Here is a 23,544-nt window from a genome sequence, read left to right as displayed (position 1 = left end):
GGACAAACTTAAGATAAATTTAGAGGCATAATTAATAGGGTCTGATGATGGATTCAGTATGGGTGGAGGAAGAAGTAGAGTCCAGGGCTTCTAGATTGGGAAACAGAGTTGGGGGATAGTAATATGTTCTTTGAGATAAAGGAAAGGCAAAATGGTTAAGGAAGATGATGATGAATTCAGTCTTGAACATTTCAAAAGTACCTATTGCATCACCACACAGAGAGAAATTATAGGCAGTTGAATAAATGGGTCTGATGTACAGGAGACAGACCTGGCTAGAAATAAGTAGATACTCAGGAATGTCATTAGCATACAGAATAGAGTGAGAATGTAGAAGCAGAAGAAAAGACTCAGGACAGGCCTGTAAGCAAGAGATTTCTACTATTAGGGGTACTTATCAGATTAAATGTAAATCAGGACAAAGGGACAAGCAACATCAGGAAACTTTGTTACGAGTTGACATTAAATCTTTGTTTAGTTTAGAGTTGAAATTTAGGATTGTTAGTGAGAGCACATGTGCTGTCTTACAGAATTATTTATGTTCTTGTTATTTTCATTGTCAGCATTTATTTTTACTTATAAAAAATTTCTTTCCCTTTAATACAGCTTTTATTTATTTATTTATTTATTTATTTATTTATTTATTTTAATGGAACGCTTCACGAATTTGCGTGTCATCGTTGCACAGGGGCCATGCTAATCTTCTCTGTATCGTTCTAGTTTTAGTATATGTGCTGCCAAAGTGAGCACTAATGCAGCTTTTAAAGTTTTTTTTTTTTAATTAAAAATATGTGCTTATAGGCTGGGTACAGTGGCTCATGCCTGTAATTCCAGCACTTTGGGAGGCCGAGGCAGGGGGATCACCTGAGGTCAGGAGTTTGAGACCAGCCTGTCCAACATGGCAAAACCCCATCTCTACTAAAAATACAAAAGTTAGTCGGGCATGGTGGCGCATGCCTGTAATCTCAGCTACTTGGGAGGCTGAGGCGGAAGAAGCGCTTGAACCCAGGAGGTGGAGGTTGTAGTGAGCTGAGATCGAGCCATTGCACTCCAGCCTGGGTGATAGAGCAAGACTCTGTCTCAAAAATAAATAAATAAATAAGCAAGCTTATAGGAAATTTGGAAAATATTTTTTAAAAATATAAAAAGAAAATAAATCCACCCATAATCCTACCACCTAGAGATAGTTAAGGTTTAAGTGAATTTCCTTCTGTGCCTTCTCTAGAAAAATGAAAAGGTGGGTGACTGACACTATAAGTAGTTCTCTTTATTTTTCACTGCATTTTTATATTATTTCATTTTAAATTCCTTATAAAATTATTTTAATGGCTGTATAATATTCTCTCATATGCATATGTCATACTTTTATTATTTACTTCAATCCAGTAATTTCTCTTTAAGGTATTTCCAAAAACTGGTTAAAAATTTTGGGGAAAATGATGTGAAAAGATGTTTATTATAGTAATTCTAGTCTTCTTTGTTCTATTTTAATATCTTGTAGGTTAATATTATTATTGGTAGTTAATGTACTAAAATTTTTACATAGACCTTCACTGTTTTTGTTTCAGTAATTTTTCTTTAATTGCAAAGTAATGCATATTTGCATTTTTAAAATAAGCAATACAAAAGTGTCTAAAGTAAACGTGAAAGTCCCTTTTTTAACCATTCTTCCTCCACCCCTACCCTTACGGGGCAGCTACTGTAAACAGTTTCTTTGTAGCTTCCATATCTTTTTATGCTAACTCATACTGGAAATAGTTGAATATTTAGAGTTGTATAAATAAAGTTATTAACATTGCATTTCTTTGGAAATATCTACAGCACATTTTTTCCTCTGGTTGATTCTAGCACCTTTCCTCCTTTTCTTTCCATGATTGTTACTGACACAGGATTGTAGTTAAGGAAATAATTCAACTAAGGGGTTCATTTATATTCCCATTGAGCAAATGCTTTGCCCTGGACCATCCAAGTTTCATTCTTAGGCCGAGAGTGGAGGCTCACACTATAATTGGGAAGCCAAGGTGGGTGGATCACTTGAGGTCAGGAGTTTGAGACCAGCCTGGCCAACATGGCTAAACCCCCTCTCTACTAAAAATGTAAGAAAAAAGTAGCCTAGCATGGTAGAAATTGGAAAAAAAAAAGAAAAAGAAATAGTAAAAAAGATCAAAAGGCCAAGTGCAGTGTCTCATACCTGTAATCCTGGCACGCTGCAAGGCCGAGGCAGGCATATCACAAGGTCAGAAGATCGTGACCATCCTGGCCAACATGGTAAAACCCCATCTCTACGAAAAGTACAAAAATTAGCCGGGTATGGTGGCAGACGCCTGTAATCTCAGCAACTCAGGAGGCTGAGGCAGGAGAATTGCTTGAATCCGAGAGGCAGAGGTTGCAGTGAGCCGAGATCATGCCACTGCACTCCAGCCTGGGTGAAGAGCAAGACTCCATCTCAGAAAAAAAAAAAAGAAACCCATGGTGGTGGATTAGCTTGAGGCCTGGTGTGAGGCAGTTGGATATTGAAATCTGTTAAGGCTGGGCAGAGACTTCAGAAATAGAGTGGGGAATTTCTACTGCCTGGTGAGACAGAGGGAGACTTGATAGGGGCCCACTGTATGATAGACCTGACAGTCAGCTCTGGCTCATCTCTTAGGCTAACAGTGTAATAATCATTTGCTTCTCTCTCCCAACCTTCATCATCTCCTAAGCTTTGTCAGTTTCTATTTCCAGAATATCCCTATTTAATTCTCAACTTAAATTCTGCCTTCTCCAAGCAGATCTCTAAGAAATTAGAAGGAAGTAGGTACTCCAATTAAACTCAGGTTTATCTTTCACTGTATTTTTTTAGACTTTGTACTTTAAATACTTATTAACATCTGCCCTGCAGTGCCTCCCTCACTAAGTATTAGCTCCTACGTATTAGGAATCCACAGTGCTTATGACAGTATTTTTTATGCTGTAAATTCTCAGTTAATATTACTGAAAGTCTTCATGCAGTGCAGTTGTAATGCTCAATCCTTCATCCACTAGCCTTTTAGTTATTTTTGCATGTGTGTATAAGCTTCCTTATTATATTTCAGCAGCCCTTATAAAATGATTGTAATTGTCATATGCCACTGTAAAAGTGAGGCACTTTTAGAACATTAAACTAGACATGTATCTCTACAGTCTTTACGTGCAATCTTTTTTGTAACATTGCAAGTTTTTGCTGCTTTTTTGAAATAATCAAATATAAAACAGGTAATATAAGTTACAATCTAAGGCTAAGGCAAATTTGTTCATCCTATTAGTCATTTGGTTCACTCGAATGGCTGATAATAGAGTTGAGTGCAAGAATAGTGGTAGTAAAAAGCAGGACTTTTCACTGGAGACTTTTTAAATGTCCAGGTAGCCCTGACAGTCTTTTCGTGCTGTTTTTAGTGGGCAAATTGTACCTCACTTGTTGTAACTTGGAGACCTTCTTGAAGTACTTTAGGATCTTATTTCGAGTCTTTTAGCCCTTTCTGTGAATTTCTCTCATCAAAAGAAGTAATGTTTCTATAGGTTTCACTAAAATAATACTAATTTGGAAATACTAATTGTAAATTCTTTTCTATAGCCCAAAGCTAGTTATACCATATTTCCTATGACCTTTTTTTGTGGAATGCTTCAAGAGCTACAGTGTTCAGTCTCACTTACTTGATTTTATGTGAAGTCTTAGTTCTAATTGTATAAAGCAAATAAAGGTATGTTTTCTTAGCAGAGAAAAATCAAGCAGAATCATAATTACTTTGGCATGTAGCACAATGAAGAGGAGTCATCATTTTAGGGGATATTTTTTGTTTCTGTAATGAAATCAGCAAAGTTAAATGTGTATGTGTGTAGCAACATCCAATGGGCTATTTTACTCTGGGCAGGTAGTAAGTTTTCAGTTTGTTGATACATAGTAAACAGTTGAATTGTCTCTGTTAAATGTCACTAGTACTTCTCATTATTTTTAGAAGTCACAAGCTGTAACTGACAAGTCAGAATACAGAGATAACTTAGAACAACTCTGCTTTAGTATCAGCAAGTCTCCAGTTACCCTGCTTTAGTGAGTGTTTTGTTAGACTATTTCTGGAGATTGGTTCAGTTATAAGCAAGCAGAGCTATCAGAAAATGCCAGGTTAGCTGACCTGATTTCAGAGGCCATCTTTCCAAATCAAGTTTTCCTATTTCCAAATATGATGAAAATGTTTGCCAATTTTGTCAATTAATTGTATTATTTATGTTAACTCGTTGTATTATTTATTTATTTATTTTAAATTTTTTTTTTTCTTGAGCCACTGATTTTACTATATTTGGGCTACATTTTTCTTAAGAGAATCACCACAAAGTAATAACATAAATACCTTTTTTAAGGGCTGGGCGCGGTGGCTCATGCCTGTAATCCCAGCACTTTGGGAGGCCGAGGCGGGTGGATCACGAGGTCAAGAGATCGAGACCATCCTGTTCAACAAGGTGAAACCCCGTCTCTACTAAAAATACAAAAAATTAGCTGGGCATGGTGGTGCGTGCCTGTAATCCCAGCTATTCAGGGGGCTGAGGCAGGAGAATTGCCTGAACCCAGGAGGCGGAGGTTGCGGTGAGCCGAGATCGTGCCATTGCACTCCAGCCTGGGTAACAAGAGCTAAACTCCGTCTCCAAAAAAAAAAAAAAAAAAATACCTTTTTTTGTAATCCCAGCACTTTGGGAGGCTGAGGTGGGCAGATCACCTGAGGTCAGGAGTTCGAGACCAGCCTGACCAATATGGTGAAACCCTATCTTAAAAAAAAAAAAAAAAAGTATAAAATCTCTTTTAATAACTTTTCACTTATACATCATTAAGGAACAACATGCACACTAAATAGGGACAAAGACCATTATTTTGCATATTTTTTCATTCCCCAATTTCTGACAGAATTTTCAGAATTGTTTCTTAGTTAATGAATAGCAAATTGATTTATTGGTTAAATTAGCAACTATGGAGCTACCTAACAGTACAAAATAAATGAATAATTCACCAGAAACTAGCTCTAAGATATTAATTTTAATTACTTTGCAGCAACGTAATTTAGTATCAAATGTTTAACAAGTACCCATTATAATTGCTAAACTGTGAAGTCACTATTATTTGTATCTGACCAGCTATACAAAACTCATCAGTTTTTCTCTTGACAAAAGGTAGTAAAAACTGCAAACAATAAAGAAGACACTACTCATTAAAAGTCATGTTTACTATTCTCTGAATAGCTGAAAAGAAAGGAAAAAAAAGTCATGTTTACTAATCTAGCACCATAATTCCAGTCTTAGGACCTCCCGTGCAGTTGGAAAGGGAATACAGGAAGAAATGTAGGGTAGTTCTCAAATTGGGGTCCCATTTTGCTTGCTGTAAAGCAAAAAACTCAGGGTCTAGCAAAGAAGAGGAGCGCTGAGGCTGAAGATGAAAACAAAAGCTTTTGGTTCAAACGGTAAAGGAGGCCCCGTTTCGTCTTGGCATCCAAGTCCTTTTTAATTTCTTCAAGTTTTTTAGCCAGGTTTGGTATGTCATAGTTCTGACCCAGATACATTCCAACCACATTGCCCAATGTAAATCCAAACAGGAACTGGAGCATGATGTCGGTGGGGAGGGCGAGGAGGGTACGGAGGTCGGCTGCAGCTCCGCGGGCCGGTCCCATTGTTGTATTTTTGAAAACTTTGTTCTTTATGTTTCTGAATTGTTTTTTGTTTTTTTGTTTTGTTTTGTTTTGTTTTGAGACGTTGTTTCGCTCTTGTTACCCAGGCTGGAGTGCGGTGGCGCCATCTCGGCTCACCACAGCCTCCATCTCCTGGGTTCAAGCAATTCTCCTGCCTTAGCCTCCCAAGTAGCTGGGACTACAGGTGCGCGCCACTATGCCCAACTAATTTTTGTATTTTTAGTAGAGATGAGGGTTTCACCATGTTGACCAGGATGATCTCGATCTCTTGACCTCGTGATCCGCCTGCCCCGGCCTCCCAAAGTGCTGGGATTGTAGGCGTGAGCCACCGCACCCGGCCTCTGTATTGTTTTTATTGAAAAGTCAGTAAAGAAAAGTAAATAGAGAATAGAGATGCTTACTTCTCAATAAGTGGACTTTGAAAGTGTTTTTTTTAATTAATATATTTCTATGTTCAGGGATTAGATTATATAGTGCCAGTGAGGTACCTGAAGATTAGGAAAGAAGAGGCACATTAGATGAGACTAACACACTACCTACTGTGCTAACGAGGCACCTGGGAAGCATGGTATAATTTAGGGTATGTGGGCTGTCATTTTCCTTAGATTACAGTTGCCAGGGTAAGCAGATCATGGGGAAGAAAAAGGGTTTCTCCACCATCCATTCTGCTGAGGCTGCTCAATTCTCTCTCCACACAGCCCTAACCTCTTACACCCAGAACTTTTAAATTCCTAGAAGAAAAGGAGTTTAAATATATCTTACATACTTTTCCTTTCCCCCTTCACTTAAATTGACTAAAATTAAGTGTTCAACATCTTCACCTTATGTTTCATGTAGTGAACTGCTTAATAAATGTTGTCTGTCTACAGTTGTCAGCCAAAAGCCTCAGCTCATGTTGTATTCTTTTTGCCTGGCAAGTCAAGAGACCCTATTTGGAGATGATTCCACTTTCTTTTTCTTCTTTCAAAAAACACTAAAGCCTACAGAACCACATTTCAAAAATAGGAGCATTTATTTTGCTAATCTTTCCTTCTTCTTGATAAAGGAAAGGAAAAAAGTGCATCGCAATACTGAAATTTAATCACCAGCCTAAAAGTCTTTGACAGTCTTCACAAAGACATTAAATTCTTTTTTCTATTTTTAGTAATTTTATCTGAATTACTGAAACACTGAGCATTTAAGCAGTTTCTTCTTCATTTCCAAATATAAGAATTTTTTATGAGAATATAGGCAGAGCTGAAGTGACCATTTGAGAATCATTTAACTGGTAATTGCTTTAAAATAATCTATAGCAAATGTATTCTTGATTTTGTTTTCAGATATCATTTTCAGATATCATTTCAGATACCAAATTCATTTTTTATAGAAATTATTGTAATAATTACCTTATGGTTATTTCAATGTGTCGATAATATTACACTGTCCCAGAGCCAGCAGGTATTTTTACAGTGACTCATGGGGTCATTTTTAGTTTTTCCACTTGTATGATTGGACACTGCCTGGAATAGTATCCTGGAATAAGTGTCAGGAACATCTTCCTTTTGTGGTGGAGTTCTCACTGCCGTGAAGGGCAGTATTCATACTGGGAAATGGAGATAACGGAAGATCCAGAGAACACAAATTGGCCCTGGGTCACATGACTAGGCTTCCTAACAGTGCTCCAGAAGGAATGCTCAGTTTCATAGAGCAATATGTGTTTTTTAGAAAAACTTGGAATCCTTTTGCTAATGTAGTAAATACTGGGGGCAAGTTGAAATTTTGCATTTCCTAATGTCTTTTATTTATGCCTAGATGATGGACCATCTGGACTATGCAACAAATGAAGAAAACCCTGTGATGTCTGGTGAACAGATTGTCCAGCAATAATAATATGTGGAACTGCTATAATGTATCACTGATTTTCTACAAATAGACTGACTTTTTAAATTGACTTTCGAATTGACAATCTGAAAGAGTCTTCAATGATATGCTTGCAAATATATATTTTTATGAGCTGGTACTAACAGTTACATCATAAATAATTAAAATGCTTTGCTTTTAATGTTAAAGTTGTGCCTTCACATTAAATAAAAGCATATGGTCTGTGTAGTTACCGAGATGTATTATATACAGTATATTTTTCTAAAAAAAAAAATTGCCTTGACCCACCCCTATACTTTTTTACTAAAATCTGTTTTTTTCAGTTCTAATGTTAGATAAAAGTATTACTATCAAAGTGAGTTTCTGAATGGGTTTTACTGTAAAGAATTATGCAGATTATTTCTGCTCTATAGAAATAACTAAGACCATGCAAGAAGGCGATTCAGCAGTAAAAATTCACACCTTATATCACTGCAGAGGTTAGAAATACATAATTTTTGAATAAATATAAGTGTATATTTTCATGGTATTTTTTAAGCCCAATCTTTTCATAAGCTTCAGAACTGAAAATTACTTCAGACTGCACGTGTATATTAAGAACATTTTTTTCTATGTATAGAGAAACATATAGAACAATAGAACAAGTCACTAAAATTAGGAGACAAACTGAAATCTAGTTTTCATTGATCTGCTGTTTTTTTGAAAATGTAGCTTAAATTTCAATATTAACATTTAGTTTCACTTTGGTATTTCTGATCTTTGAAATTTGGTTCTCTTGATGTTCAGGTTTGATTTTTTTTTAATTATTTTTCTTAAGAAATTATGTATTAATACATATGGCTCATTGTTGAGTATAACATTTCTAAAATTATCCCACATTCTTCCACCCCACCCATTATCTTTTTTTTTTTTTTTTCCTGATTCCCTCCTCTTACCCCATAGGTAATGACTGTTAATCTTGGTGGAGGATGTACAAAGTGTGGTTCAGAGGAAAGAACTGGCAACAACAGCAAGAGACTTGGTGTTAGTCTCAGTTTAATTGCAATAACAAGGAAGAGTTGAGTAATTTGCCGCAGCTCAAGACACTTGTATCTCAGTTTTCTCATTGACAAAATGAGTAGGTTAGACCAGCTAATTACTCTGGTACCTTCCAACTTGAAAAAACTTTCCTCATTATTTGGTAATTTTCATATGTGGCATGAACATTCTCCTGGGAGTCAGAGGTCAAATTACCTTTCCATTTTCTTTTATCTAAGAAATTTCAAAATGACAAGTGATAACAAAGGCAGCAGGATTTTTCATTTCTCTAAATAATGTATAAAATATGTGAACAGATCTATATCTTTCATCTAAGTCCAGTTCAACTTATTAAAAAATAAACCTAATGCCTCTTAAAATGGATTAGACCTATGATGTTTGAACTAAATTTTGTATTAGACACTTTATAAAACTTGTTTGCCTTTGCTGAATAAATTGCAAATAGAGAAGCTCCATTGACAATCAGTCCCTCTTTCTGCTTAATGCAGTTATGGGTCCTTTCATTTATGGCAAATGACTTCCCTGACAGGAGTTAATTTTGCCTCTATTGTAGAGAATTTGATTTTTTTCCAAGGAATCTAATTTATTTGGCAGACTTTGAGAGAGAAGAACAGATTAAGTGCCACTTCTCCCGCCAAGTGCCATTTCTAAACTCTTTTTTTTTTTTTTTTTTTAAAGTTGGGGTTTCACCATGTTGGTCAGGCTGGTCTTGAACTCCCGACCTCAGGTGATCTGCCCGCCTTGGCCTCCAAAGTGCTTGGATTACAAGCATGAGCCACCACGCCCGGCCATTTTTAAACTCTTTTTTTTGTTGTTGTTTTGTTTTGTTTTGTTTTGTTTTTGAGATGGAGTTTCGCTTTTGTTACCCAGGCTGGAGTGCAATGGCGCGATCTCGGCTCACCGCAACCTCCGCCTCCTGGGTTCAGGCAATTCTCCTGCCTCAGCCTCCTGAGTAGCTGGGATTACAGGCATGCGCCACCATGCCCAGCTAATAAACTCTTAACTATATCTTCATTTATAATATTCATAAGGTATTTGCCAAAATACGGCTTTTTTTGTAAAATTACCTGCACCCTCATCCCAGCTTTATGATATTTAAAAGCCTCAATCACATTTTATGAAGAATGTTAAAGAAAATTACTGGGTTTTTTGTTTGTTTTACTACATTGAAATAATTTCTCAAAATAATTTGGTTTCATATAGCTGGAGTAGTAATTAATATTTTAACTTCATCATCTAGATTTTGCTCCTCAATAGCATAGTAACTGGTGCATCCAGAAATCTGAAATCTGAGTTATTTGATACAAATTCGACTTTATCCAACCATTAGTTACTAAGGAGGTAAAATCTTGTTCTAATCTGCTATTAAAATCTTATTGGTTAAATAGAGAAATGAGAAAAAGTGTAATTACTCAAGTTTCTTCATCCTCAATGTCAACTTTATATTGTAATTAAATGTGTAGCAACCAAGCTGAAAATAGTGATTAAGAAATTAACATACAGAAATATTTTATTTGGGGATTCAAAATGAACAAAAGAAAGAGGGGATGAAAATTTGACTTAAAAAAGCTGTCATCTCCAAGATTGTGGCGAAAAAGAAAAAAAAAAAAAGCTGTCATCTCTTCCTTTCTTGCACTCCCACCACCAATGATTTTAAGAGGAAGAGAAGCTGCTTTTTCCCTAAACATGTCTTTAATGATATACTGTATTTATTATTGTTGCAAAAAAAGGTTCTTAGAAAATTCCTATAAACATTTTTGTGGCTTATCAAACAGAAATCACTATCTTAAATTATAATGTAGATTGCTTTTACCTTGATTTAGTCTAGTAAAACTAAATGTGAGGCTTGTGGGAAAGACATTGATATTCTAATACATTATATTTTCTTCTCGCGTATAGATTTTCTTTCTTGAAACCAAATTTTGCTCTTGTTGCCCAGGCTGGAGTGCAATGGCACGATCTCAGCTCACCACAACCTCCGCCTCTCAGGTTCAAGCAATTCTCCTGCCTCAGCCACCCAAGTAGCTGGGATTACAGGCAGGTGCCATCACACCCAGCTAATTTTGTATTTTTAGTTAGAGACGAGGTTTCTCCATGTTGGTAAGGCTGGTCTCAAACTCCCACCTCAGGTGATCCTCCTGCCTTGGCCTCCCAAAGTGCTGGGATTCCAGTTGTGAGCCACTGCGCTCGGTGCTTGAGGATTTTTTTTTTTTTAGATTAGCAATTCCTTATTAGTAGACTCTACAATTTATTTCTCTTTTAAAGAAAGAGAATTTTAACCCATCTGCTATTGGCATTCATATATTTTACTTACATGTCCATAGAGATTTTAGTGAATTTATACATTTATAGTAAATACAAGTGAGCTTTCCAGTTTTTATGGCTCTTTCAATTTATGCTTTAGTATAAACAAATATTATATATATTTTAAAAATTATTATATATATATACATTTTATATATATATATAAATTATTTTTACATTTTTTAAAATTGTTGTGGGTACATAGTAGGTGTATATATTTATGGGATATTTTGATACAAGAATGCAATGTGAAATAAGTGCATCATGGAGAATGAGGTATTCATTTCCTCAAGCATTTTTCCTTTGAGTTACAGACATATTTTACATTTGACTTAAAAATATTTGAACTAAGGCCAGACGAGGTGGCTCACACCTGTAATCCCAACACTTTGGGAGGCCGAGACAGGCATATCACAAGGTCAGGAGTTCGAGACCAGCCTGGCCAACATGGCGAAACCCTGTCTCTACTAAAATTACAAAAATTAGCCAGGCGTGGTGGTACGCGCCTGTAATCCCAGCTACTGGGGAGGCTGAGACAGGAGAACTGCTTGAACCTGGGAGACGGAGGTTGCAGTGAGCCGAGATCGTGGCATTGCACTCCAACCAGGGCAACAAAGCGAGACTCCATCTCAAAAAACAAAAATTTGAACTAATTTAAGCTTGATCTCTAAAATTTCAGCCTGATTTTGACCAATGAAATTTTTCCTTTTTTTGTATTTTTTTAATTTTTATTTTTTTCTACACATTAAGAGAAACTTTTCTAGTAACACACTATAGAAATGATCCCTGAAAGTATAGTCTTTTTTTGTTTGTTTTTTACCAATGAAATTTCAAAAACAAAAATTGTACTTCAGTCTACAATTGAATGGAATTCAGTGTAGACCAGTAAGATAAAATGTACTGGTCTGAAAGGCTTTATAGTTTCCCATTGTTAAGAAAAAATTGGAATTTATTTAGGATGTTGCTGGATAACTAGTTCTACAATTTAAAAAAATTCATTAGCAGTGCCTTATTTACATTAGAGGAAATAAAGGGGTTAATGAAGATAATGCTAATAAAATCAAAATATCAAATATAAGCTGGGTGTGGTGGCACGTACCTGTAATCCCAGCTATACCAGCTATTCGGGAGGCTGAGATGGGAGGGTCCCTTGAGTCCAGGAGTTTGAGATTGCAGGGAGCTGTGACCGTGCCTGTGAATAGTGACTGCACTCCAGCCTGGGTGACATAACAAGACCCCACCTCAAAGAAATATATATATTTCTACACTTATAAAATAAATACGCATTTCCTGGAAGAAAGGTACTCTGTAAATTCAAGAGATGTGAATCAAATTACTCAACTTTTTGGAATTTGATCCTCTGATACTCACGTGAGATTACTGAATTTTCAGAGGAAAAAAATTGACAGGATAATATATAGGCCATATTTATAGTGAAGATCATAAGTATAAATTAACTCGTTTAATGTTTCCATACTTGGGATAGCCTCTATATAAAAATGTTCATTGGAAGAAAAATAATTTTTAAAACTAAATTTGTATAGTAGTCCTCCATTACTGGCAATTAGGGAGCAACCAACAAAATGTAGAATATTTAATGCCATTATGTGGTTCTTTGATTAGGCATGAAAAGGATTGCAAACAGTTTTTCTGTTCCTTCGGAATATGAATCTTTTTAATGTCTAAATTTAACCTGCAACATTTTCTAGTAGGACAAGTCAATGTAAATTAGGTAATTTTTGCCTGTTTTAGACCTTCTGTTGTATTTTGTTCAAATGAAAACATTTAAAAAATTTTGATTGAATGTTTACTACTCAGATAATTGGTTTGAGTGTGGAATTTCTTTTTTAACACTTTGATATGTAAGTGTAATTAATAACTTTTATAACACTAATAGGCTTTATATTTTATGAAATATGTTTTAAAATTTGAAATTTTTAAGTGTTAATTTAGCAGTACTTTAAACTATCATTATGTGCCAGTACTGACAAGAAAAACAATTTTTTATGTATTTAATTTACTATGGTATTCAATAAATTCTATTTTAAAATAAAATTTGAATTTGTTTTATTTTGAATGATGAAAAAATTAAAAAAGAAACAACAAGGCCGGGCACAGTGGCTCATGCCTATAATCCCAGCACTTTGGGAGGCCAAGGTGGGAGGATCACGAGGTCAGGAGTTCAAGACCAGCCTCCTGGCCAACATGGTGAAACCCCGTCTCTACTAAAAATACAAAAATTAGCTGGGTATGGTGGCATATTCCTGTAATCCCAGCTACTTGGGAGGCTGAGGCAGGAGAATTGCTTGAACCCAGGACCCGGAAGGTGGAGGTTGCAGTGAGCCAAAATTGCGCCACTGCACTCCAGCCTGGGCTACGGAGTGAGACTCTGTCTCAAAAAGAAAAAAACAGTGTACTAGATCATGTTCATATAACACAAAATGGTAATAATTACTTGAGAAATTGTGTATTTAGGTCTTACAAATTATCCTTTTTTTAATTTTTTTATTTTTTCTTGCATTGGAAACAAATTCTCCTTAAAACCTAGAATCTGGCTGGGCGCAGTGGCTCACGCCTGTAATCCCAGCACTTTGCGGGGCTGAGGCAGGCAGATCACCTCAGGTTGAGAGTTCGAGACCAGCCTGACCAACATGGAGAAAACCATCTCAAAGAAACAGAGTCTCGCTCTGTTGCCTAGGCTGGAGTGCAGTGGTGCCATCTGGGCTCACTGCAACCTCTGCCTCCTGGGTTCAAGGAATTTCCTGCCTCAGCCTTCCCAGTCGCTGAGATTACAGGCGCCTGCCACCAAGCCCGGCTAATTTTTGTATTTTTAGTAGAGTTGGAGTTTCACTATACTATCTTGGCCAGGCTGGTCTTTAACTCCTCACCTTATGATCCACCCACCTCGGCCTCCCAAAGTGCTGAGATTACAGGCATAAGCCACCACACCCAGACCTCATATCATTTTCTTTAGGTAATAAGCCTTGTGGGCAGGTCGAGGTAACTCAGGCCTGTAATCCCAGCACTTTGGGAGGCCAAGGGGTGGCGGGGAGGGGATCACGTGAGGTCAGGAGTTCAAGACCAGCCAGACCAACATGGAGAAACTGTCTCTACTAAAAATACAAAAATAATAATCATAATTAGCCGGGTGTGGTGGCGGGTGCCTGTAGTCCCAGCTGCTCCGAGAGGCTGAGGGAGGAAAATCGCTTGAACCCAGGAGGTGGAGGTTGCAGTGAGCCGAGATCATGTCACTGCACTCCAGCCTGGGCAACAGAGGGAGGTTCCATCTCAAAAACAAACAAGCCTTGTAAACACTCTAATGTGTGCAGTGAGAGAAAAGGGAGAAATATTTAATCCATTGTCAAACATTTTGTCTTTAGGATTAAATAAAGCTCATTTACGTCCTCTAAAAACGACACTTATTTGCTTGAAATACATTTTGTTTTACTAGAAATTAGGAAGTAGGACTAAATTTTATATTAAAGTCATTTTTGCTTTTAAAATCCTATGAAAATTCTAGAGTTTAGATCAATAGTTTTTACTTAATTTATTTATTTGAAGTGGTGTCTCTCTCTGTCGCCCAGGCTGGAGTGCAGTGGCGCGATCTGGGCTCACTGCAACCTCTGCCTCCCGGGTTCAAGCAATTTTCTGCCTCAGCCTCCCCAGTAGCTAGGATTACAGGCATCTGTCACCACATCCGGCTAATTTTTGTATTTTTAGTAGAGATGGGCTTTCACCATCTTGGCCAGGCTGGTCTTAAACTCCTGACCTCGTGATCCACCCATCTGGGTCTCCCAAAGTGCTGGGATTACAGGCGTCAGCCACCACACCCGGCCAACTATTGTTTACAACAATAGTTGTAAACTTTATTTTCTTGTGGCCTTTACCATACTGACCCACAACAAATTAAAAATAAAGCAAAAATTAAAATATCACTGGAAAGTATTAGTGCTAGAAAATAAAAACAATGACCAATTCTAGGTAACACTAATGATAAAATGTTCTCTCTAAAAAAATCTTGGAAATTCCAATTACCTGCATATGAGCCCTTAGATTAGAAGCATTGCACTTGGAGCAATAGCCAGACTTCTTAGCAGACTTCTGGAGAGGGATTGCTGTAAACTATAGTAAGACACTAATTCTTTCTTCCTTAGGAGGTTATGGGTAAATATTATATAGTTCTTAGCCTTAGCTAAAACTGAATGTCTATGGTTTGGCATATCATTCCATCAAAAACAATTTAACAATTTAGATCAGAGTCACTTCTCTAGATTAATTGGGAAAAGGTAATTGGCTTCTAATTAATAATCACCTATAAAGAGGTTCTGCTACCTATTTTAATTAATATAGAAAACCAAATAATTTTTTCATAAATTTGAAAAATGTTTCATCCACAAATGTATTAATATGTATGTGCAACACTTTTTTTTTCCATTTTGTTTTTCGTTCTTTTTGCGCAACACTTTTCAACTGAAGCCTCACCAACTATTGACCAAATTCACTCCAGTCCCTTTCAGTGCAGAGAAATAAAATATACAAATGCAGTTGCCGAGTCCTCTCCATTCTCTCTTCCAGATGTCTCTCAAAAGAGTTTCAAGGACTGGGCACGGTGGCTCATGACTGTAATCTCAGCATTTTGGGAGGCCGACATAGGTGGAACACAAGGTCAGGAGTTCAAGACCAGCCTGGCGAAGATGGTGAAACCTCATCTCTACTAAAAATACAAAAATTGGACAGGTGTGGTGCCGGGTGCCTGTAATCCCAGCTGCAGGTGTGGTGGCCAGCACTTGTAATGCCAGAGACTCGGGAGGCTGAGGCAGGAGAATTGCTGGAACCTGGGAGGCAGAGGTTGCAGTGAGCTGAGATTGTGCCACTGCACTCTAGCCTGGGCAACAGAGAGAGACTCTACTCAAAAAAAAAAAAAAAAAAAAAAAAAAAAAAAAAAAAAAAAGAAGGCCGAACATGGTGGCTCCCGCCTATAATCCCATCACTTTGGGAGGCCAAGGCGGGTGGATCACAAGGTCAGGAGTTTGACACCAGTCTGGCCAACATAGTGAAACCCCGTCTCTTTATTAAAAAAAAGAATAGTAAGACAAGGCTTGGCTTGGTAGCTCATGCCTGTAATCTCAGCACTTTGGGAGACTGAGGCAGAATTCAAGATCAGCCTGGGCAACATAGTGGGACTCCATCTCTAAAAATTAAAAATAAAAAAAAAATAGAGGGACAGGTGTGGTGGCTCATGCCAGCACTTTGGAAGGCTGAGGCAGGCAGATCACTTGAGGTCAGGAGTTCAAGACCAGCCTGGCCAAAATAGTAAAACCCTGTCTCTACTAAAAATACAAAAATTAGCAGGGCATGTTGGTGGGCCCCTGTAATCCCAGCTACTGGGGAGGCTGAGGCAGGAGAATTGCTTGAACCCAGGAGGTGGAGGTTGCAGTGAGCCAAGATCTTGCAGTGAGCAATAGAGCAAGACTGTCTTCAGACAAAAAAAAGAAAAGAAAAGAGATAGAGGAAAAATAAAAATAGTGAGACAAGTATATACACACTCACACATATAAACACCCATAGAGTAACTCCAAATTGATGCCATTTATATTGCATTTTAGAATATTCCTTAGCTAACCTTGTAATGTTAAAATCTTACTATAATAAATTGACATCAAGGTAACAATGTTAATATATCATAGAAATGTGATTATATCCAGTATCAGAAAATCAGATCTTTTTTTTTTTTTTTTGAGATGGAGTCTTGCTCTGTCCCCCAGGCTGGGGCTGAAGTGCAGTGACTCAATATCAGCTCACTGCAACCTCCACCTCCCAAGTTCAAGCAGTTCTCCTGCTTCAGCCTCCTGAGTAGCTAGGATTACAGGCACCCACCACCACATCCAGCTAATTTTTTTGTATTTTTAGTAGAGATGGGTTTTCACCACGTTGGCCAGGTGAGTCTCGAACTCCTGATCTCAGGCAACCCGCCTTGGCTTCCCAAAGTGCTGGGATTACAGGCATGAGCCACTATGCTCGGCCAAAATCAGATCTTTTTTGAGATTCCTCGTATTCAATTTTTAACTAATATCCTACTTTAAAAAAAAAACTTTTCTGATTTAGCAATTTAGAATAATTATGAAACCAAAAAGCCTAACTGTTGAGCTAGATAATCAAATTTAAACATATTTACCTTCCTTTTTTATATATCTTACTACTTGGATTTACTCCAAACCATTGATGTATTGGTGTGAATAAAAATCATTCACAATTAAAACCACCAATTAAAGATTGAAAAATGGACAACAAATATTAAATTAAAATCAATAGCACAGTTTCATGATACCTAACATCGAAAAGCACTTAGGTGTAAAACTTCATTGTTCCATTCTTTAGTTTTAAATGGTTAAGTCTCTACCTTAGAGTGAAATGTAGGGATTTGTCATTTTTTACATAAATGACATCAGTTTGTTTTTTTTTACTTTCTTGGGAAATAGTTGAATCAAATGATTTAGAAATAGTTATACCATTAAAATTAATGTTAATTAAAATTAGCCATATATGATTGTATATCGTAGTTTGATGTATTTGCTCTTAGACCCCTCTAACCTCTCTGTCCAGCAAAAAAAATTTATTCATTAAACACTCACATATGCTTCAGACAAATCCATGCAGTCCCAACAATAACATTCTTTTTTTTTTTTAATCTCGGCTCAGTGCAACCTCTGCCTCCTAGGTTCAAGGGATACTCCTGCCTCAGCCTCCAGAGTAGCTGGGATTACAGGTGCGCACCACCACACATGACTAATTTTTGTATTTTATTTTATTATTTATTTGTTTATTTTTTTGAGTCAGAGTCTTGCTCTGTCGCCCAGGCTGGAGTGCAATGGCATGATCTTGGATGACTGCAACCTCCGCCTCCTGGGTTCAAGTGAGTCTCCTGCCTCAGCCTCCCAAGTAGCTGGGACTACAGGCGAATGCCACCACGCCCGGCTAATTTTTTCTATTTTTATTAGAGACAGGGTTTCACCATGCTAGCCAGGATGGTCTGGATCTCCTGACCTTGTGATCCACCCACCTCGACCTCCCAAAGTGCTGGGATTACAGGCATGAGCCACCGTGCCCAGCCTATTTAGAGATGGAGTTTAATTCTGTTGCCCAGGCTGGAGTCCAGTGTCTCAATCTCAGCGCACTGCAATTTCCACCTCCCTGGTTCAAGCAATTCTCCCGCCTCAGCCCCCTAAGTAACTGGGATTACAGGTGCTCGCCACCACACCCAGCTAATTTTTTGTATATTTAGTAGAGCCAGGGTTTCACCATGTTGGCCAGGCTGATCTCAAATTTCTGATCTCAGGTGTTCCACCCGCCTCGGCCTCCCAAAGTGCCAGGAGTACAGGTGTGAGCCACTACGCCAGCCTGTATTCTATTTTAGTAGAGACAGGGTTTCGCCATGTTGGCCAGGCTGGTCTTGAACTCCTGATTTCAGGTGATCTACCTGCTTCGGCCTCCCAAAGTGCTGGGATTACAGGTGTGAGCCACCATGTCCGGCCCCAACAATAACATTCTTAACATAGGGCTTTGCTAAATTCAAAGGGGAACTTCTCTCTATGGTTACTGGTAATTTGTTCTGGCTTTTGCCCAAATCTAGTCACCTGGGGCAGAGTTTCAAAGCTTTAGGAAGATACGTTTTTTCCCTTTTAGAAATAAACATGGGCCAAAGATAAGGTTATTAAAAGTAGGAAAATATGTTTAAAATTTTTTTTGGTTGTATATTGTGTAACTGATTAGCATATCAAATATAATATAATTGAAAGAAGCCTGATTTTCATCCTCTCAATTATTCAAGAAATACTTATTGAATACTTATGATATGCCAGCCCTGTACTACGGTACCGGGGTTAGAGATTAATATTTGAAACATTCCAGGTATTTTTAGTTGGCATTTTATAAGCTTTCCACTAGCAAATGGGGTTAATTCTTTTGAAAGAGTCCCTAAGAAAGAAAATCCATTAATCCTCTATCCAAAGTACAGCAAAATTTGTTGGAACTGGTTTAATCACCTTCTGCTTATATAAACAAAGAATTCTGTAGTCATTTGCCAAGCATTTATGAGTTTCTGAGTTTAAGTGACAAAATTACACAAAATGGACATTTCATATATTGACCCTATGTTTGTTTGCATGCTATAATCGATTTTAACTCTTTTAATGTTGTCAATGTTATAAGTCATTTCTTTTATTTTTAAAAATTTTTCTTAGAGACAGGACCTTGCTTTGTTGCCCAGGCTGGAGTGCCCAGGCTGGAGTGGCGTGATTGTGGTTCAATGCAGCCTCAAACTCCTGGGCTCAAGTAATCTTCCTGTCTTTGTCTTCCACACCCTGGGATTACAGGCGTGAGTCCCTGTGCCTGGCCCCTTTTTTTTGACACAGCGTCTTGCTCTGTAGCCTCCGCTGGAGTGGGGTGGTGCGATCACAGCTCACCGCAGCCTCGACCTCCGTTGGTGACTCTCCCACCTCAGCCTTCTGAGTAGCTGGGACCAGAGGCACACACCACCATGCCCAGCTAATTTTTTGCATTTTTTGTAGAGATGAAGTTTCGCCATGTTGCGCGGGCTGGTCTCCAATTCCTGGGCTCAAACAACCCACCCATCTCAGACTCCCACAGACTCCCACTTACAGGTGTGATCCAATGTACCAGCCCTAACTAGTTTATTTTTAGTTTTGAGACACAACGTGTGAGGCTGGGCATGATGGCTCACACTTGTAATCCCAGCACTTTGGGAGGCTGAGGCGGGTAGATCACAAGGTCAGGAGTTCAAGATCAATATGGCCAATATCGTGAAACTCTGTCTCTATTAAAAATACAAAAATTAGCCGGGTGTGGTGGCCAGCCCCTGTAGTCCCAGCTGCTCCGGAGGCTGAGACAAGAGAATGGCTTGAACCCGGGAGGCGGAGGTTGTGCTGAGATCGCACCACTGCACTCCAGCCTGGGTGACAGAGCAAGACTTCATCTCAAAAAAAAAAAAAAAAAAAAGAGATACAGTGTGTGTCCCTTTTTTAGTTGCCCAGGGACTCACATTAGTGGCAGATCCATTCAGAGAGAAGCCAGAAACATGATTAATGTGGAAACTATCACATAAGCCAATAATTTGTACCTAGTGCATTAAACAAAGATCTTTGACTAGTTGATTAAACAGGTTGAGGTAAAGATTTTGTGAAAGACTGAATCATATATAACCTGTTTTCTATTGTTAGTGACAAATTTCTCAGTGTGTCTTACTGTCACAAGAGGTAATATAGCATAATGCTCAAGGGCACAAATTCTGGAATTAGACCATAATGGTTGAAATCCTGGCTCTGCCCTGTGCCTCAATCTCCTCCTTTGTGCAGTGGGGGAATAATAGATTCTGGCCTACAGAGTTGAGAGGATCTAATTAGTTAACACATGTTAAGTGAATAGAACAGCGCCCAGCAAGTAAAAAAACACACAATAAATGCTAGCTTTTCAGTATAAGGAGGGAAGGACTCTCATGTCTTCAATTGTCCTACTTCAGATCCTTCAGGATTCTGCTTCTAGTTTGTGTTTTGTTTTGTTTTCTAGAGACAAGAGTCTTCCGATGTTGCCCAGGCTGGACCTAAGTGATCTTGCCTTGGCCTCCAAAAGTGCTGGGGTTACTGGTGAGTGCCACTATGACTGTCCTGCTTTTGCTTATCTAAAGTTAAACTCTGGCCTGGTGTGTTGGCTCACGCCTGTAATCCCAGCATTTTGGGAAGTCAAGGTGGGCAGACCACCTGAGGTCAGCGGTTCGAGACCAGCTTGGCCAATGTGGCGAAACCCCATCTCTACTAAAAATACACAAAAAAATTAGCCGGGTGTGGTGGTGGGAGCCTGTAATCCCAGCTACTCAGGAGACTGAGGCAGAGAATTTCTTAAACCTCGGAGGTGGAGGTTGTAGTGAGCCGAGATCACGCCACTGCACTCCAGCCTGAGTAACAAGAGCGAGACTCCCTCCAGTTTTTTAAATTTATTAATAAATAAATTAATAATAAAATAAATTTAAACCTCTGTTTTTGTGAATGTCAAGGTTTCTAAAACACATTTTAAATAATTGTGGAAAGTTATAAAGCCTAGACAATGTAAGAGACGGTAATTTTTTTTCTTTTTTGAGGCGGAGTTTCGCTCTGTCACCCAGGCTGGAGTGCAATGGCATGATCTCAGCTCACTGCAACCTTCGCCTCCCAGGTTCAAGCAATTCTCCTGCCTCAACCTCCCGAGTAGCTGGGATTACAGGTACGTGCCACCACACTTGGCTAATTTTGCATTTTAGTAGAGACGGAGTTTCTCCATGTTGGTCAGGCTGGTTTGGAACTCCTGACCTCAGGTGATCCGCCCCCTTCTGCCTCCCAAAGTGCTGGGATTACAGCGTGAGCCACCCCTCACCTGGCCTTTTTTCTTTTTTTGATGGGGTTTCACTATATTGCCCAGGCTCACCTCAAACTCCTGAGCTCAAATAATCCACCCATCTCGGCCTCCCAAAGTGTTGGGATAATGGGTGTGAGGCACCATGTCCAGCAAAATACCATAATGATTCAATGTACCAATTGTCATTCGTTTCAGAAAGTTAACAAACACTCCAAAAATTGGCTGGGTGTGGTGGCTCGTGACTGTACTCCCAGCATTTTCAGAGGCTGAGGCAGATGGATCACCTGAGGTCAGGAGTTCAAGACCAGCCTGGCCAACATAGTGAAACCTCGTCTCTACTAAAAATATGAAAACGAGCCACGTGTGGTGGTGTGTGCTTGTAGTCCCAGCTACACAGAAGGCTGAGGCAAGAGAATCACTTGAACCTGGGAGGCAGAGGTTGCAGCAAGCCGAGCTGCTTATGCTAGTGCTCTCTAGACTGCATGACAGAGCAATACTCTGTCTCAGAGAGAGAGAGAGAGAGAGAGAGAGAGAGAGAGAGAGAGAGGGAGAGAGGAGAGATGACCAATTGTAAGCTAGAGTTTGCCATTTGTATACTTTGATGAAATGTTTGTTCAGATTTTTTACTTTCTCTTTGATGTTTTCAACTTCAGATTTTTAAATTGGGTTGTTTTCTTAGCAATTTTTGTTTGTTTGTTTGTTTTTGAGACAGAGTTTTGCTCTTATTGCCCAGACTGGAGTGCAATGGCATGATCTTGGCTCACTGTAACCTCTGCCTCCCGGGTTCAAGCGATTCTCCTGCCTGAGCCTCCCGAGTGGCTGGGATAACAGGCATGCACCACCATGCCCAGCTAATCTTGTATTTTAGTAGCTACGGAGTTTCTCCATGTTGGTCAGGCTTTATTGTTTCTTTTGTTTTTGAGACAGTCTTACTCTGTCACCCAGGCTGGAGTACAGTGGCACAATTTCAGCTCACTATAACCTCTGCCTCCCAGGTTCAAGGGACTCTTATGCCTCAGCCTCCTGAGTAGCTGGAATTACAGGTGCATGTCACCATGCCTGACTACTTTTTCTTTTTTAATTTTTTTTCCCTTACACCCCCACTTTGCTGGTATTTCTTTTTCTTTTTCTTTTTCTACCTGACTACTTTTTGTATTTTTAGTAGAGTTGAGGTTTCTCCCCATTGGCCCAGCTGGTCTCAAACTCCTGATCTCAAGTGATCCACCAGTCTCGGCTTCCCAAAGTGCTGGGAGGACAGGCATGAGCCACCACACCCATCCTAGAAGTTCTGGTTTTGTTTTGTTTTTAAGATGGAGTTTCATTCTTGTTGCCCACACTGGAGTGCAGTGGTATAATATCAGCTCACTGCAACCTCGGGCTCCAGGGTTCCAGGGATTCTCCTGCCTCAGCCTCCCGAGTAGCTGGGATTACAGGCGCCCGCCACGATGGCCAACCAATTTTTTGTATTTTTAGTAGAGACAGGGTTTCATCATATTGGCCAGGCTGGTCTCAAACTCCTGACCTCAAGTGATCCGCCTGCCTTGGCCTCCCAAAGTGCTGGGATTACAGGTGTGAACCACTGTGCCCGGTCTAGAAGTTTTTAATTTTAATGAAATCCAACATCAATATTTTTTCTTACATGCATTGTGCTTTCAGTGTTATGTCTGAAAAGTCATTTTCAACCTCAAGATCACCCAGATTTTCTTCTGAGTTTTATTGTTTTTTATTTTACATTAGGTCTAAAATCTCTGTTGAGCTAATCTTTGTGAAGGGTATAAGATCTGTGTTAGATTCATTTTTTTTTTAATGTGGACGTCCAGCTGTTCCAGCACCATTTGTTGAAAAGACTATCCTTTCTCTGTTGAATTGCCTTTTCTCTTTTGTCAAAGATCAGTTGAATGTGTTTGTGTGGGTCTACTTCTGAGCTATTTTGTTCTACTGATTTAGTTTGTTTATCCTTTTGCCAAAACACACTGTCTTTATTACTATAGTTTTGTAGTAAGTCTTGAAGTTGGGTAGCATCCTGTCAGTCCTCAACTTTGTTCTTCTCCAATATTGTGTTGGCTATTCTGTGTCTTTTGCTTTTCCACATAAACTTTAGAATTAGTTTTTCTATATTCGGAAAATAACTAGCTAATATTTTGATTGAGAGTGCACTGAATCTATAGGTCAAGTAGGGAAGAACTGATATCTTAACAATATTGAGTCTTCTTATTTGTATAGATGGATTATCTCTTTGTTTAGAGCTTCT

At 38.7% G+C, this 23,544-nt stretch overlaps 1 protein-coding gene, 1 non-coding gene and 1 pseudogene across 3 annotated transcripts in view; 1 reads left to right on the top strand and 2 right to left on the bottom strand.

Moving 5' to 3' along the window:
• Positions 1-7,783, top strand: part of SPPL2A (signal peptide peptidase like 2A) — a 55,269-nt gene extending 47,486 nt beyond the window's left edge. For both annotated transcript variants that reach the window (XM_021673150.2, XM_064365672.1), the window contains one exon: positions 7,479-7,783. In XM_021673150.2, the coding sequence (XP_021528825.2) occupies positions 7,479-7,553 (75 nt within the window). In that variant the 3' untranslated portion in view covers positions 7,554-7,783. The remainder of the gene's footprint in view (positions 1-7,478) is intronic.
• On the bottom strand, positions 644-750 carry LOC135270531 (U6 spliceosomal RNA). The gene has a single exon (XR_010338692.1). It is a non-coding gene; the product is annotated as a U6 spliceosomal RNA (small nuclear RNA).
• Positions 7,784-11,613: 3,830 nt separating the features above from the next.
• LOC135270503 (small nucleolar RNA U3) lies at positions 11,614-11,691 on the bottom strand (annotated as a pseudogene).
• Positions 11,692-23,544: the final 11,853 nt, after the last annotated feature.

This window comes from Aotus nancymaae, unplaced genomic scaffold (genome assembly GCF_030222135.1).
Source record: "Aotus nancymaae isolate 86718 unplaced genomic scaffold, 86718_ANA_hifiasm-v0.15.2.pri h1tg000062l, whole genome shotgun sequence".
Taxonomy (NCBI): Eukaryota; Metazoa; Chordata; class Mammalia; order Primates; family Aotidae; genus Aotus; species Aotus nancymaae.
Note: the sequence above shows the minus strand (reverse complement) of the source record. Positions and strands in the feature narration are given on the sequence as shown.